This window comes from Protomyctophum bolini (genome assembly GCF_963924005.1).
Source record: "Protomyctophum bolini genome assembly, chromosome: 14".
NCBI lineage: Eukaryota > Metazoa > Chordata > Actinopteri > Myctophiformes > Myctophidae > Protomyctophum > Protomyctophum bolini.
In genome coordinates this window covers 20743791-20758834 of record NC_137875.1, presented here as the reverse complement: position 1 = coordinate 20758834, position 15044 = coordinate 20743791, and the positions used below count along the sequence as shown (strand labels likewise).

General features: G+C 34.6%; 1 protein-coding gene across 4 annotated transcripts in view; it reads left to right on the top strand.

The window, feature by feature from the left end:
* The first annotated feature begins 76 nt into the window (after positions 1-76).
* Positions 77-15044, top strand: part of LOC308328697 (spastin-like) — a 175567-nt gene continuing 160599 nt past the window's right edge. For all 4 annotated transcript variants that reach the window (XR_013965323.1, XR_013965324.1, XM_080782763.1 and 1 more), the window contains exons 1-7: positions 77-390; positions 695-778; positions 882-965; positions 2963-3111; positions 3188-3321; positions 3475-3568; positions 4098-4172. Coding sequence is in view for 2 of the 4 variants with exons in the window: in XM_080782763.1 (XP_080638889.1) it covers positions 273-390; positions 695-778; positions 882-965; positions 2963-3111; positions 3188-3321; positions 3475-3568; positions 4098-4172 (738 nt within the window). In the remaining 2 variants the exon portion in view is untranslated. The remainder of the gene's footprint in view (positions 391-694; positions 779-881; positions 966-2962; positions 3112-3187; positions 3322-3474; positions 3569-4097; positions 4173-15044) is intronic.

Here is a 15044-nt window from a genome sequence, read left to right as displayed (position 1 = left end):
CTCGCGTTAACCTAGGCGTAAACACACCATTGGCCCGCCCACCCCGGAACTGTTTTTGATCAGATGAAATGAAGCAACAGAAGCAGCACACTTACTTAGCACTGTAATATTTGGTCTTCCCTGTAAATATTTCAGCATTTTTATTCTTTTTGTATCGGTTCGCTGTCTCTTGGTGGAATCAACGTCAACGTCCCAGCTGTGCGGACAAACAACAATTCTCTGTGTCCAACTCCCGCTGACTCAGCAGTCAGCTGTGTGTTCTTCAAGGAACCATGTCGGCCAAAACAAGTGTTGGTAGGAGCAAAGACAACGGTGAAGTTATTAAAAGTCATCACAAGAAGGCGTTCGAATGCATATCTCAGGCACTAAGGATCGATGAAGACGATACAGGTATGTCACTGTCTTTTATGTCTTGTATTTATTTTATTTTGAAAACAAAAGACCCGTGGTCTCCGAGGCTAGTAATAGTATGTTTGTGGAATGCTAGCTTTCTTTATTCCCCATGCAGCTGCACGGGGAAGCAGTTATACACTTACAGTAGTGCCACTACTGTAGTGGCACATAAAATAGCACAACGGTGTTATTATGAGTGCAGTTTGTCCATCAGCAAACAAAGAGAATCTCTTACACAGTCATATTATGCTTTATTCAGTCAGTCACTCATGTCATAACATCATGCTCTGTGGACTGGCAGGTGTGAAGGATGAAGCTGTTCAGTGGTACAAGAAAGGCATCGCTGAGCTTGAAAGGGGTATTGCAGTTGAGGTCACCGGACAAGGTGATGTATGAATAATTAATTAATGTATGCAGCTAGAAACAACAGTACTGTCTGTGTAGGGCTACTGTAATGTGAAATTTGCTCTGTTTATTTTTATTTTTAGGAGAGCAGTATGATCGGTCGAAGAGACTTCAAGATAAAATGGTGACTAATCTTACCATGGCAAAAGAAAGACTTGCACTCTTGGGTAAGTGAGCATGGTGGAACCATGTTTGGAACCTCACCCTTCACTGTCAGTTCCGTGTCACTGTGCTACGTTTACATGAGCAGTTAAATCCCCTTTTCATTCCGAATAGAAGTTCAATCCTATTAAACGTTGTTATGTAAACACCTACAAAAACTTACATCCGAATGAAAACACTCAATGCGATTTCAAAACCATTCCGATGTCACTGGCCGGATTACTCCGATGTTCAATGCGATTGAAAGAAAATTGGACTCATGTATACACTGCTTCGGATGTAAGTTCATTCTGGACTTTCTGAGCATGCTCATTTAGTCCATTTCCATTGCGCTCCAACTCCAAGGCGCTCATATCCAAGGCGCACCGAGGAGTTTGCACATAGAGTGCGTTATTTCTTGCATTTTGCAGCTCCGAAACCCCCCCCCCCCCCCCCCAAAACGTGGAGCAGGCTGCAGTAGGCTGGTCTGTGAGTGTTCAAAGATCCAACAGTCCCGAGTTGATCATGATCACTGATCATTTTCAAATTATATAGTGCATCGGGGACTCACAGAAAGACAGTGGAGAGAGGACGCAATGCCGTCAGCCTGCGCACACACACACACACACACACACACACACACACACACACACACGCAGTCCCAAGAATACGCTATTATGTGGGGCACATTGTCAGCCTGTAGATCAGCTCTACACAATGTATGCCTATACGTGCATAAATCCAATAGCCTTGTGAGGCGCGCAGCGAAAAGTTGATAAATGCGATGTTTTACTGCTTCGTGTGTGTGTGTGTGTGTGTGTGTGTGTGTGTGTGTGTGTGCGCGTTCTCTCTCTCTCTCTCTCTCTGGTCCAGTGCTTACAGCAAGCGAGAGATGAAATGATGGGATTTCAAAGTATATGGTCTTTCGTCTGTAGGCTAATCTATTGTTGAGACATAGGCTACTCTACTGAATGAACTGCCTATATTTTATGTGTCCAACAGATGGCGTAGTTTCACGTGTCATGGCTTATATCACACCGAGGCAACGTCCATGTAAACATTCGTTCGGAATGACCATTTCCCATGTAAACTCTCGGCAAAAAACATTACATCGGATGTATTTTATTCGGAAGTATTTATTCGGAATGATCACCCTTCATGTAAACGTAGCCACTGTCAGGATATCCCTCTGCCTGCATAAGTCGAAATGGGTCGAGCCTCCCAAAAGCAGTGGCGAAAGCCATTTCTCAATGCTAACGGAGGCTGGAAGGTGAGGTTCCAAACGGGGCTAGAAAGTAGACACAGGTGTTAAGTTGTGAAAGAACAGTTGACGGTGATGAATACCTGTGATGACTACCTACCTTATGCTAAATGATATCCCTGGGGTATTCCGTCAGACAGAAATCACTCACTTTTGGACCTTAGGGTGATGTACAATAGTGATTTATGGACCACATACTGCAATAACGGATCTCCACAAACACGGTTGCCTCCATCCATCCTCCATTCTTGAAGGATCTTGTCTTTTATGTATGAATGAACATCGAACTCACACTACATTTTATATAGAAATTAATTTAGCTGAGCTTTATTGTGTAGGTAGAGGATTGCCGAATAAACTTACACTAGACGTAATTCCCTCCATCCTTTGTTACTGATATTAAACTTATAATTTCTTATTTAAGCCCTATTTTACATTGGTACAATAGTGTAGCACAGTGAAAATTGCCGATCTACAGGCTCAACACGTTGCGTCACGACTCGTGAGGGCCTATGACCTTGTTGATCTGCCATTTGTGAACATTTTCGCCTATAATGAGTCATACCCAAAATAGGGACGCCAGTTTGTAAGTCGTTACATTTAATTTATAAATGTAATAAATGTTTGTTTTTGTGAATCGTACATTTTTAATCATTGAGGACTTCTCAAACAGTTATTCAAGATTAAATAAAGATTTAATTGAATATTTAATGATTTCTGAAAGAATGCTGCCCCAATATTAAAACGTATCTCCTTTCACAGAAGCTACACTGGCATCTAAAAGGAAAAGTTATCCTCAGAATGTCTCACCCCAGTCAAAGCCGGGACTGAAAAGCCAGACTGGAGCAGGCGGTGCATGCATCAAACCCTCCACTAGTTTCAGACCAGCTCCCAGAACCTGTGATGTTAAGGTGATGTTAGTTTATACAGTTGGGTCAATTGCTTTTGGTAGGTCATGGATTTACATGTGTGTTAATATTCCTCAAGGTTACACCAAGAGTGGGAAAAGTGCAAAATGGAAAACCTTCAGGTGTGAAGCAGCCCAAAAAGACGGACATGAAAAACTTTAAGAATGTGGACAGCAAATTGGCCAACTTGATTCTTAATGAAATTATTGACAGGTATTTATGAGGGAGGCTCTTTCTTACCACATTTAATGGGGTTTTATTGTCCTGACAGTGAAACACTCAGCATTATTAAAGAAGAAACAAACTGCAGCTACTGTGTAAATAATAATAATAATAATAATTATTATTATTATTCCCCCACCACAGTGGTGCAACTGTTTGCTTTGACGATGTTGCTGGGCAGGATTTGGCCAAGCAAGCCCTCCAGGAGATAGTCATCCTTCCTTCAATAAGACCAGAGGTAATTGTAGGAGCCGTAATGTGTGGCATTCTAATGTGCTATTATGATTGACGTAAGGTATGTCACTTTAATGGGCACTGCACAGGTAGTGGGCGTGTCACCGGGGCTGGGGCGCTGTCACTCTAGTTTTATGGCGTTACCTGTCACTTGGGTGAGGGAAGTTGGATAGAGAGAGGAGGTGAGCGTGGGAGAAGACAATTCTGTTGACCGTATCAATCGCACCTATTATTCACCTTAACAACCACGTTCAGTTATATCTAAAGCCTGGGAACTGTTGTAACTTACGTGTGGTGACAAGAATAAATGGTAAAACCTACAGCTGGAATGCACCTGAATTCAGTGCGTGCGCGTCATACAAGCGTCTCTTTAATCTCATGTTTAGCTCCTCGCGGCGGCCTATAAACCGCCGCAACAGTAATCACTTAAAGAATAAAAAAATATAGTGAATTTCTGCTTGGTAGTCTGGTGTCATTTGTACCACACACCTCAAAATCTAATTCAGTGTTGTTGCTTTATGTTGACATTTTAGCTGTTTACTGGCCTGAGAAGTCCAGCACGTGGGTTGCTTTTATTTGGTCCTCCAGGAAATGGGAAGACCATGTTGGTAAGTTACATGACATTTCCAGCTCAAAATAGCAATTTAATACAGATCAAAATGTGTTACGGTGCGACGCGTAGCACTTCTAACAGCGTACATCAAAATGAATGTACACATCCATTGTGTATTTAGACACTTGGCAGATATTCTTGGATCTTATCCTGTCAGTAACAGGTTGTTACTGTAAACAAAGTGTGAGCTGTTTCTCAACAACCAAAGTGTCAAATAATGGTTAGAAGCTGTTTTTCAACAACAAAAAGTGTCAAATAATGTTTTAGGAGCTGTTTCTCAATAACCAAAAGTGTAAAATAATGTTTTATGAGCTGTTTCTCAACAACCAAAGTGTCAAATAATGGTTAGAAGCTGTTTTTCAACAACCAAAAGTGTCAAATAATGTTTTAGGAGCTGTTTCTCAACAACCAAAAGTGTAAAATAATGTTTTAGGAGCTGTTTCTCAACAACCAAAGTGTCAAATAATGGTTAGAAGCTGTTTTTCAACAACCAAAAGTGTCAAATAATGTTTTAGGAGCTGTTTCTCAACAACCAAAAGTGTAAAATAATGTTTTAGGAGCTGTTTCTCAACAACCAAAGTGTCAAATAATGGTTAGAAGCTGTTTTTCAACAACCAAAAGTGTCAAATAATGTTTTAGGAGCTGTTTCTCAACAACCAAAAGTGTAAAATAATGTTTTATGAGCTGTTTCTCAACAACCAAAGTGTCAAATAATGTTTTAGGAGCTGTTTCTCAACAACCAAAAGTGTAAAATAATGTTTTATGAGCTGTTTCTCAACAACCAAAAGTGTAAAATAATGTTTTAGGAGCTGTTTCTCAACAACCAAAGTGTCAAATAATGGTTAGAAGCTGTTTTTCAACAACCAAAAGTGTCAAATAATGTTTTAGGAGCTGTTTCTCAACAACCAAAAGTGTAAAATAATGTTTTATGAGCTGTTTCTCAACAACCAAAGTGTCAAATAATGGTTAGAAGCTGTTTTTCAACAACCAGAAGTGTCAAATAATGTTTTAGGAGCTGTTTCTCAATAACCAAAAGTGTAAAATAATGTTTTAGGAGCTGTTTCTCAATAACCAAAAGTGTAAAATAATGTTTTAGGAGCTGTTTCTCAACAACCAAAGTGTCAAATAATGGTTAGAAGCTGTTTTTCAACAACCAAAAGTGTCAAATAATGTTTTAGGAGCTGTTTCTCAACAACCAAAGTGTCAAATAATGGTTAGAAGCTGTTTTTCAACAACCAAAAGTGTCAAATAATGTTTTAGGAGCTGTTTCTCAATAACCAAAAGTGTAAAATAATGTTTTAGGAGCTGTTTCTCAACAACCAAAGTGTCAAATAATGGTTAGAAGCTGTTTTTCAACAACCAAAAGTGTCAAATAATGTTTTAGGAGCTGTTTCTCAATAACCAAAAGTGTAAAATAATTTGCCAAAATAATTTGCCTCCCAAAATAATTTGCCAAAATAATTTGCCTCCCAAAATAATTTGCCAAAATAATTTGCCTCCCAAAATAATTTGCCAAAATAATTTGTCTCCCAAAATAATTTGCCTCCCAAAATAATTTGCCTCCCAAAATAATTTGCCTGCCAAAATAATTTGCCTCCCAAAATAATTTGCCAAAATAATTTGCCTCCCAAAATAATTTGCCTCCCAAAATAAATTTCCAAAATAATTTGCCTCCCAAAATAATTTGCCTCCCAAAATAATTTGCCAAAATAATTTGCCTCCCAAAATAATTTCCCAAAATAATTTGTCTCCCAAAATAATTTGCCTCCCAAAATAATTTGCCAAAATAATTTGCCTCCCAAAATAATTTGCCTCCCAAAATAATTTGCCTCCCAAAATAATTTGCCTCCCAAAATAATTTGCCTCCCAAAATAATTTGCCTCCCAAAATAATTTGCCTCCCAAAATAATTTGCCAAAATAATTTGCCTCCCAAAATAATTTGCCAAAATAATTTGCCTCCCAAAATAATTTGCCAAAATAATTTGCCAAAATAATTTGCCAAAATAATTTGCCTCCCAAAATAATTTGCCTCCCAAAATAATTTGCCAAAATAATTTGCCTCCCAAAATAATTTGCCAAAATAATTTGTCTCCCAAAATAATTTGCCTCCCAAAATAATTTGCCAAAATAGTTTGCCTCCCAAAATAATTTGCCTCCCAAAATAATTTGCCTCCCAAAATAATTTGCCTCCCAAAATAATTTGCCAAAATAATTTGCCTCCCAAAATAATTTGCCAAAAGTGTCAAATAATGTTTTAGGAGCTGTTTCTCAACAACCAAAAGTGTAAAATAATGTTTTAGGAGCTGTTTCTCAACAACCAAAGTGTCAAATAATGGTTAAAAGCTGTTTTTCAACAACCAAAAGTGTCAAATAATGTTTTAGGAGCTGTTTCTCAATAACCAAAAGTGTAAAATAATGTTTTAGGAGCTGTTTCTCAACAACCAAAGTGTCAAATAATGGTTAGAAGCTGTTTTTCAACAACCAAAAGTGTCAAATAATGTTTTAGGAGCTGTTTCTCAACAACCAAAGTGTCAAATAATGGTTAAAAGCTGTTTTTCAACAACCAAAAGTGTCAAATAATGTTTTAGGAGCTGTTTCTCAATAACCAAAAGTGTAAAATAATGTTTTAGGAGCTGTTTCTCAACAACCAAAGTGTCAAATAATGGTTAGAAGCTGTTTTTCAACAACCAAAAGTGTCAAATAATGTTTTAGGAGCTGTTTCTCAACAACCAAAAGTGTAAAATAATGTTTTAGGAGCTGTTTCTCAACAACCAAAGTGTCAAATAATGGTTAGAAGCTGTTTTTCAACAACCAAAAGTGTCAAATAATGTTTTAGGAGCCGTTTCTCAATAACCAAAAGTGTAAAATAATGTTTTAGGAGCTGTTTCTCAACAACCAAAGTGTCAAATAATGGTTAGAAGCTGTTTTTCAACAACCAAAAGTGTCAAATAATGTTTTAGGAGCTGTTTCTCAATAACCAAAAGTGTAAAATAATGTTTTAGGAGCTGTTTCTCAACAACCAAAGTGTCAAATAATGGTTAGAAGCTGTTTTTCAACAACCAAAAGTGTCAAATAATGTTTTAGGAGCTGTTTCTCAATAACCAAAAGTGTAAAATAATGTTTTAGGAGCTGTTTCTCAACAACCAAAGTGTCAAATAATGGTTAGAAGCTGTTTTTCAACAACCAAAAGTGTCAAATAATGTTTTAGGAGCTGTTTCTCAATAACCAAAAGTGTAAAATAATGTTTTAGGAGCTGTTTCTCAACAACCAAAGTGTCAAATAATGGTTAGAAGCTGTTTTTCAACAACCAGAAGTGTCAAATAATGTTTTAGGAGCTGTTTCTCAATAACCAAAAGTGTAAAATAATGTTTTAGGAGCTGTTTCTCAACAACCAAAGTGTCAAATAATGGTTAGAAGCTGTTTTTCAACAACCAAAAGTGTCAAATAATGTTTTAGGAGCTGTTTCTCAACAACCAAAAGTGTAAAATAATGTTTTAGGAGCTGTTTCTCAACAACCAAAGTGTCAAATAAAGGTTAGAAGCTGTTTTTCAACAACCAAAAGTGTCAAATAATGTTTTAGGAGCTGTTTCTCAATAACCAAAAGTGTAAAATAATTTGCCAAAATAATTTGCCTCCCAAAATAATTTGCCAAAATAATTTGCCTCCCAAAATAATTTGCCAAAATAATTTGCCTCCCAAAATAATTTGCCAAAATAATTTGCCTCCCAAAATAATTTGCCAAAATAATTTGCCTCCCAAAATAATTTGCCTCCCAAAATAATTTGCCAAAATAATTTGTCTCCCAAAATAATTTGCCTCCCAAAATAATTTGCCTCCCAAAATAATTTGCCTGCCAAAATAATTTGCCTCCCAAAATAATTTGCCAAAATAATTTGCCTCCCAAAATAATTTGCCTCCCAAAATAATTTTCCAAAATAATTTGCCTCCCAAAATAATTTGCCTCCCAAAATAATTTGCCAAAATAATTTGCCTCCCAAAATAATTTGCCTCCCAAAATAATTTGCCAAAATAATTTGCCTCCCAAAATAATTTGCCAAAATAATTTGCCTCCCAAAATAATTTGCCAAAATAATTTGCCTCCCAAAATAATTTGCCAAAATAATTTGCCTCCCAAAATAATTTGCCAAAATAATTTGCCTCCCAAAATAATTTGCCAAAATAATTTGCCTCCCAAAATAATTTGCCAAAATAATTTGCCTCCCAAAATAATTTGCCAAAATAATTTGTCTCCCAAAATAATTTGCCTCCCAAAATAATTTGCCAAAATAATTTGCCTCCCAAAATAATTTGCCTCCCAAAATAATTTGCCTCCCAAAATAATTTGCCTCCCAAAATAATTTGCCTCCCAAAATAATTTGCCTCCCAAAATAATTTGCCAAAATAATTTGCCTCCCAAAATAATTTGCCAAAATAATTTGCCTCCCAAAATAATTTGCCAAAAGTGTCAAATAATGTTTTAGGAGCTGTTTCTCAACAACCAAAAGTGTAAAATAATGTTTTAGGAGCTGTTTCTCAACAACCAAAGTGTCAAATAATGGTTAAAAGCTGTTTTTCAACAACCAAAACTGTCAAATAATGTTTTAGGAGCTGTTTCTCAATAACCAAAAGTGTAAAATAATGTTTTAGGAGCTGTTTCTCAACAACCAAAGTGTCAAATAATGGTTAGAAGCTGTTTTTCAACAACCAAAAGTGTCAAATAATGTTTTAGGAGCTGTTTCTCAACAACCAAAGTGTCAAATAATGGTTAAAAGCTGTTTTTCAACAACCAAAAGTGTCAAATAATGTTTTAGGAGCTGTTTCTCAATAACCAAAAGTGTAAAATAATGTTTTAGGAGCTGTTTCTCAACAACCAAAGTGTCAAATAATGGTTAGAAGCTGTTTTTCAACAACCAAAAGTGTCAAATAATGTTTTAGGAGCTGTTTCTCAACAACCAAAAGTGTAAAATAATGTTTTAGGAGCTGTTTCTCAACAACCAAAGTGTCAAATAATGGTTAGAAGCTGTTTTTCAACAACCAAAAGTGTCAAATAATGTTTTAGGAGCCGTTTCTCAATAACCAAAAGTGTAAAATAATGTTTTAGGAGCTGTTTCTCAACAACCAAAGTGTCAAATAATGGTTAGAAGCTGTTTTTCAACAACCAAAAGTGTCAAATAATGTTTTAGGAGCTGTTTCTCAATAACCAAAAGTGTAAAATAATGTTTTAGGAGCTGTTTCTCAACAACCAAAGTGTCAAATAATGGTTAGAAGCTGTTTTTCAACAACCAAAAGTGTCAAATAATGTTTTAGGAGCTGTTTCTCAATAACCAAAAGTGTAAAATAATGTTTTAGGAGCTGTTTCTCAACAACCAAAGTGTCAAATAATGGTTAGAAGCTGTTTTTCAACAACCAAAAGTGTCAAATAATGTTTTAGGAGCTGTTTCTCAATAACCAAAAGTGTAAAATAATGTTTTAGGAGCTGTTTCTCAACAACCAAAGTGTCAAATAATGGTTAGAAGCTGTTTTTCAACAACCAGAAGTGTCAAATAATGTTTTAGGAGCTGTTTCTCAATAACCAAAAGTGTAAAATAATGTTTTAGGAGCTGTTTCTCAACAACCAAAGTGTCAAATAATGGTTAGAAGCTGTTTTTCAACAACCAAAAGTGTCAAATAATGTTTTAGGAGCTGTTTCTCAACAACCAAAAGTGTAAAATAATGTTTTAGGAGCTGTTTCTCAACAACCAAAGTGTCAAATAAAGGTTAGAAGCTGTTTTTCAACAACCAAAAGTGTCAAATAATGTTTTAGGAGCTGTTTCTCAATAACCAAAAGTGTAAAATAATTTGCCAAAATAATTTGCCTCCCAAAATAATTTGCCAAAATAATTTGCCTCCCAAAATAATTTGCCAAAATAATTTGCCTCCCAAAATAATTTGCCAAAATAATTTGTCTCCCAAAATAATTTGCCTCCCAAAATAATTTGCCTCCCAAAATAATTTGCCTGCCAAAATAATTTGCCTCCCTAAATAATTTGCCAAAATAATTTGCCTCCCAAAATAATTTGCCAAAATAATTTGCCTCCCAAAATAATTTTCCAAAATAATTTGCCTCCCAAAATAATTTGCCTCCCAAAATAATTTGCCAAAATAATTTGTCTCCCAAAATAATTTGCCTCCCAAAATAATTTGCCAAAATAATTTGCCTCCCAAAATAATTTGCCTCCCAAAATAATTTGCCTCCCAAAATAATTTGCCTCCCAAAATAATTTGCCAAAATAATTTGCCTCCCAAAATAATTTGCCTCCCAAAATAATTTGCCAAAATAATTTGCCTCCCAAAATAATTTGCCAAAATAATTTGCCTCCCAAAATAATTTGCCTCCCAAAATAATTTGCCAAAATAATTTGTCTCCCAAAATAATTTGCCTCCCAAAATAATTTGCCTGCCAAAATAATTTGCCTCCCAAAATAATTTGCCAAAATAATTTGCCTCCCAAAATAATTTGCCAAAATAATTTGTCTCCCAAAATAATTTGCCTCCCAAAATAATTTGCCTCCCAAAATAATTTGCCTGCCAAAATAATTTGCCTCCCAAAATAATTTGCCAAAATAATTTGCCTCCCAAAATAAATTTCCAAAATAATTTGCCTCCCAAAATAATTTGCCTCCCAAAATAATTTGCCAAAATAATTTGCCTCCCAAAATAATTTGCCAAAATAATTTGTCTCCCAAAATAATTTGCCTCCCAAAATAATTTGCCAAAATAATTTGCCTCCCAAAATAATTTGCCTCCCAAAATAATTTGCCTCCCAAAATAATTTGCCAAAATAATTTGCCTCCCAAAATAATTTGCCTCCCAAAATAATTTGCCAAAATAATTTGCCTCCCAAAATAATTTGCCAAAATAATTTGCCTCCCAAAATAATTTGCCTCCCAAAATAATTTGCCAAAATAATTTGCCTCCCAAAATAATTTGCCTCCCAAAATAATTTGCCAAAATAATTTGCCTCCCAAAATAATTTTCCAAAATAATTTGCCTCCCAAAATAATTTGCCAAAATAATTTGCCTCCCAAAATAATTTGTCTCCCAAAATAATTTGCCTCCCAAAATAATTTGCCAAAATAATTTGCCTCCCAAAATAATTTGCCTCCCAAAATAATTTGCCAAAATAATTTGCCTCCCAAAATAATTTGCCTCCCAAAATAATTTGCCAAAATAATTTGCCTCCCAAAATAATTTGCCAAAATAATTTGCCTCCCAAAATAATTTGCCAAAAGTGTCAAATAATGTTTTAGGAGCTGTTTCTCAACAACCAAAAGTGTAAAATAATGTTTTAGGAGCTGTTTCTCAACAACCAAAGTGTCAAATAATGGTTAAAAGCTGTTTTTCAACAACCAAAAGTGTCAAATAATGTTTTAGGAGCTGTTTCTCAATAACCAAAAGTGTAAAATAATGTTTTAGGAGCTGTTTCTCAACAACCAAAGTGTCAAATAATGGTTAGAAGCTGTTTTTCAACAACCAAAAGTGTCAAATAATGTTTTAGGAGCTGTTTCTCAACAACCAAAGTGTCAAATAATGGTTAAAAGCTGTTTTTCAACAACCAAAAGTGTCAAATAATGTTTTAGGAGCTGTTTCTCAATAACCAAAAGTGTAAAATAATGTTTTAGGAGCTGTTTCTCAACAACCAAAGTGTCAAATAATGGTTAGAAGCTGTTTTTCAACAACCAAAAGTGTAAAATAATGTTTTAGGAGCTGTTTCTCAACAACCAAAAGTGTAAAATAATGTTTTAGGAGCTGTTTCTCAACAACCAAAGTGTCAAATAATGGTTAGAAGCTGTTTTTCAACAACCAAAAGTGTCAAATAATGTTTTAGGAGCCGTTTCTCAATAACCAAAAGTGTAAAATAATGTTTTAGGAGCTGTTTCTCAACAACCAAAGTGTCAAATAATGGTTAGAAGCTGTTTTTCAACAACCAAAAGTGTCAAATAATGTTTTAGGAGCTGTTTCTCAATAACCAAAAGTGTAAAATAATGTTTTAGGAGCTGTTTCTCAACAACCAAAGTGTCAAATAATGGTTAGAAGCTGTTTTTCAACAACCAAAAGTGTCAAATAATGTTTTAGGAGCTGTTTCTCAATAACCAAAAGTGTAAAATAATGTTTTAGGAGCTGTTTCTCAACAACCAAAGTGTCAAATAATGGTTAGAAGCTGTTTTTCAACAACCAAAAGTGTCAAATAATGTTTTAGGAGCTGTTTCTCAATAACCAAAAGTGTAAAATAATGTTTTAGGAGCTGTTTCTCAACAACCAAAGTGTCAAATAATGGTTAGAAGCTGTTTTTCAACAACCAGAAGTGTCAAATAATGTTTTAGGAGCTGTTTCTCAATAACCAAAAGTGTAAAATAATGTTTTAGGAGCTGTTTCTCAACAACCAAAGTGTCAAATAATGGTTAGAAGCTGTTTTTCAACAACCAAAAGTGTCAAATAATGTTTTAGGAGCTGTTTCTCAACAACCAAAAGTGTAAAATAATGTTTTAGGAGCTGTTTCTCAACAACCAAAGTGTCAAATAAAGGTTAGAAGCTGTTTTTCAACAACCAAAAGTGTCAAATAATGTTTTAGGAGCTGTTTCTCAATAACCAAAAGTGTAAAATAATTTGCCAAAATAATTTGCCTCCCAAAATAATTTGCCAAAATAATTTGCCTCCCAAAATAATTTGCCAAAATAATTTGCCTCCCAAAATAATTTGCCAAAATAATTTGTCTCCCAAAATAATTTGCCTCCCAAAATAATTTGCCTCCCAAAATAATTTGCCTGCCAAAATAATTTGCCTCCCGAAATAATTTGCCAAAATAATTTGCCTCCCAAAATAATTTGCCAAAATAATTTGCCTCCCAAAATAATTTTCCAAAATAATTTGCCTCCCAAAATAATTTGCCTCCCAAAATAATTTGCCAAAATAATTTGTCTCCCAAAATAATTTGCCTCCCAAAATAATTTGCCAAAATAATTTGCCTCCCAAAATAATTTGCCTCCCAAAATAATTTGCCTCCCAAAATAATTTGCCTCCCAAAATAATTTGCCAAAATAATTTGCCTCCCAAAATAATTTGCCTCCCAAAATAATTTGCCAAAATAATTTGCCTCCCAAAATAATTTGCCAAAATAATTTGCCTCCCAAAATAATTTGCCTCCCAAAATAATTTGCCAAAATAATTTGTCTCCCAAAATAATTTGCCTCCCAAAATAATTTGCCTGCCAAAATAATTTGCCTCCCAAAATAATTTGCCAAAATAATTTGCCTCCCAAAATAATTTGCCAAAATAATTTGTCTCCCAAAATAATTTGCCTCCCAAAATAATTTGCCTCCCAAAATAATTTGCCTGCCAAAATAATTTGCCTCCCAAAATAATTTGCCAAAATAATTTGCCTCCCAAAATAAATTTCCAAAATAATTTGCCTCCCAAAATAATTTGCCTCCCAAAATAATTTGCCAAAATAATTTGCCTCCCAAAATAATTTGCCAAAATAATTTGTCTCCCAAAATAATTTGCCTCCCAAAATAATTTGCCTCCCAAAATAATTTGCCTCCCAAAATAATTTGCCTCCCAAAATAATTTGCCTCCCAAAATAATTTGCCAAAATAATTTGCCTCCCAAAATAATTTGCCTCCCAAAATAATTTGCCAAAATAATTTGCCTCCCAAAATAATTTGCCAAAATAATTTGCCTCCCAAAATAATTTGCCAAAATAATTTGCCTCCCAAAATAATTTGCCAAAATAATTTGCCTCCCAAAATAATTTGCCAAAATAATTTGCCAAAATAATTTGCCTCCCAAAATAATTTGCCTCCCAAAATAATTTGCCAAAATAATTTGCCTCCCAAAATAATTTGCCAAAATAATTTGTCTCCCAAAATAATTTGCCTCCCAAAATAATTTGCCTCCCAAAATAATTTGCCTCCCAAAATAATTTGCCTCCCAAAATAATTTGCCTCCCAAAATAATTTGCCAAAAGTGTCAAATAATGTTTTAGGAGCTGTTTCTCAACAACCAAAAGTGTAAAATAATGTTTTAGGAGCTGTTTCTCAACAACCAAAGTGTCAAATAATGGTTAAAAGCTGTTTTTCAACAACCAAAAGTGTCAAATAATGTTTTAGGAGCTGTTTCTCAATAACCAAAAGTGTAAAATAATGTTTTAGGAGCTGTTTCTCAACAACCAAAGTGTCAAATAATGGTTAGAAGCTGTTTTTCAACAACCAAAAGTGTCAAATAATGTTTTAGGAGCTGTTTCTCAACAACCAAAGTGTCAAATAATGGTTAAAAGCTGTTTTTCAACAACCAAAAGTGTCAAATAATGTTTTAGGAGCTGTTTCTCAATAACCAAAAGTGTAAAATAATGTTTTAGGAGCTGTTTCTCAACAACCAAAGTGTCAAATAATGGTTAGAAGCTGTTTTTCAACAACCAAAAGTGTCAAATAATGTTTTAGGAGCTGTTTCTCAACAACCAAAAGTGTAAAATAATGTTTTAGGAGCTGTTTCTCAACAACCAAAGTGTCAAATAATGGTTAGAAGCTGTTTTTCAACAACCAAAAGTGTCAAATAATGTTTTAGGAGCCGTTTCTCAATAACCAAAAGTGTTAAATAATGTTTTAGGAGCTGTTTCTCAACAACCAAAGTGTCAAATAATGGTTAGAAGCTGTTTTTCAACAACCAAAAGTGTCAAATAATGTTTTAGGAGCTGTTTCTCAATAACCAAAAGTGTAAAATAATGTTTTAGGAGCTGTTTCTCAACAACCAAAGTGTCAAATAATGGTTAGAAGCTGTTTTTCAACAACCAAAAGTGTCAAATAATGTTTTAGGAGCTGTTTCTCAATA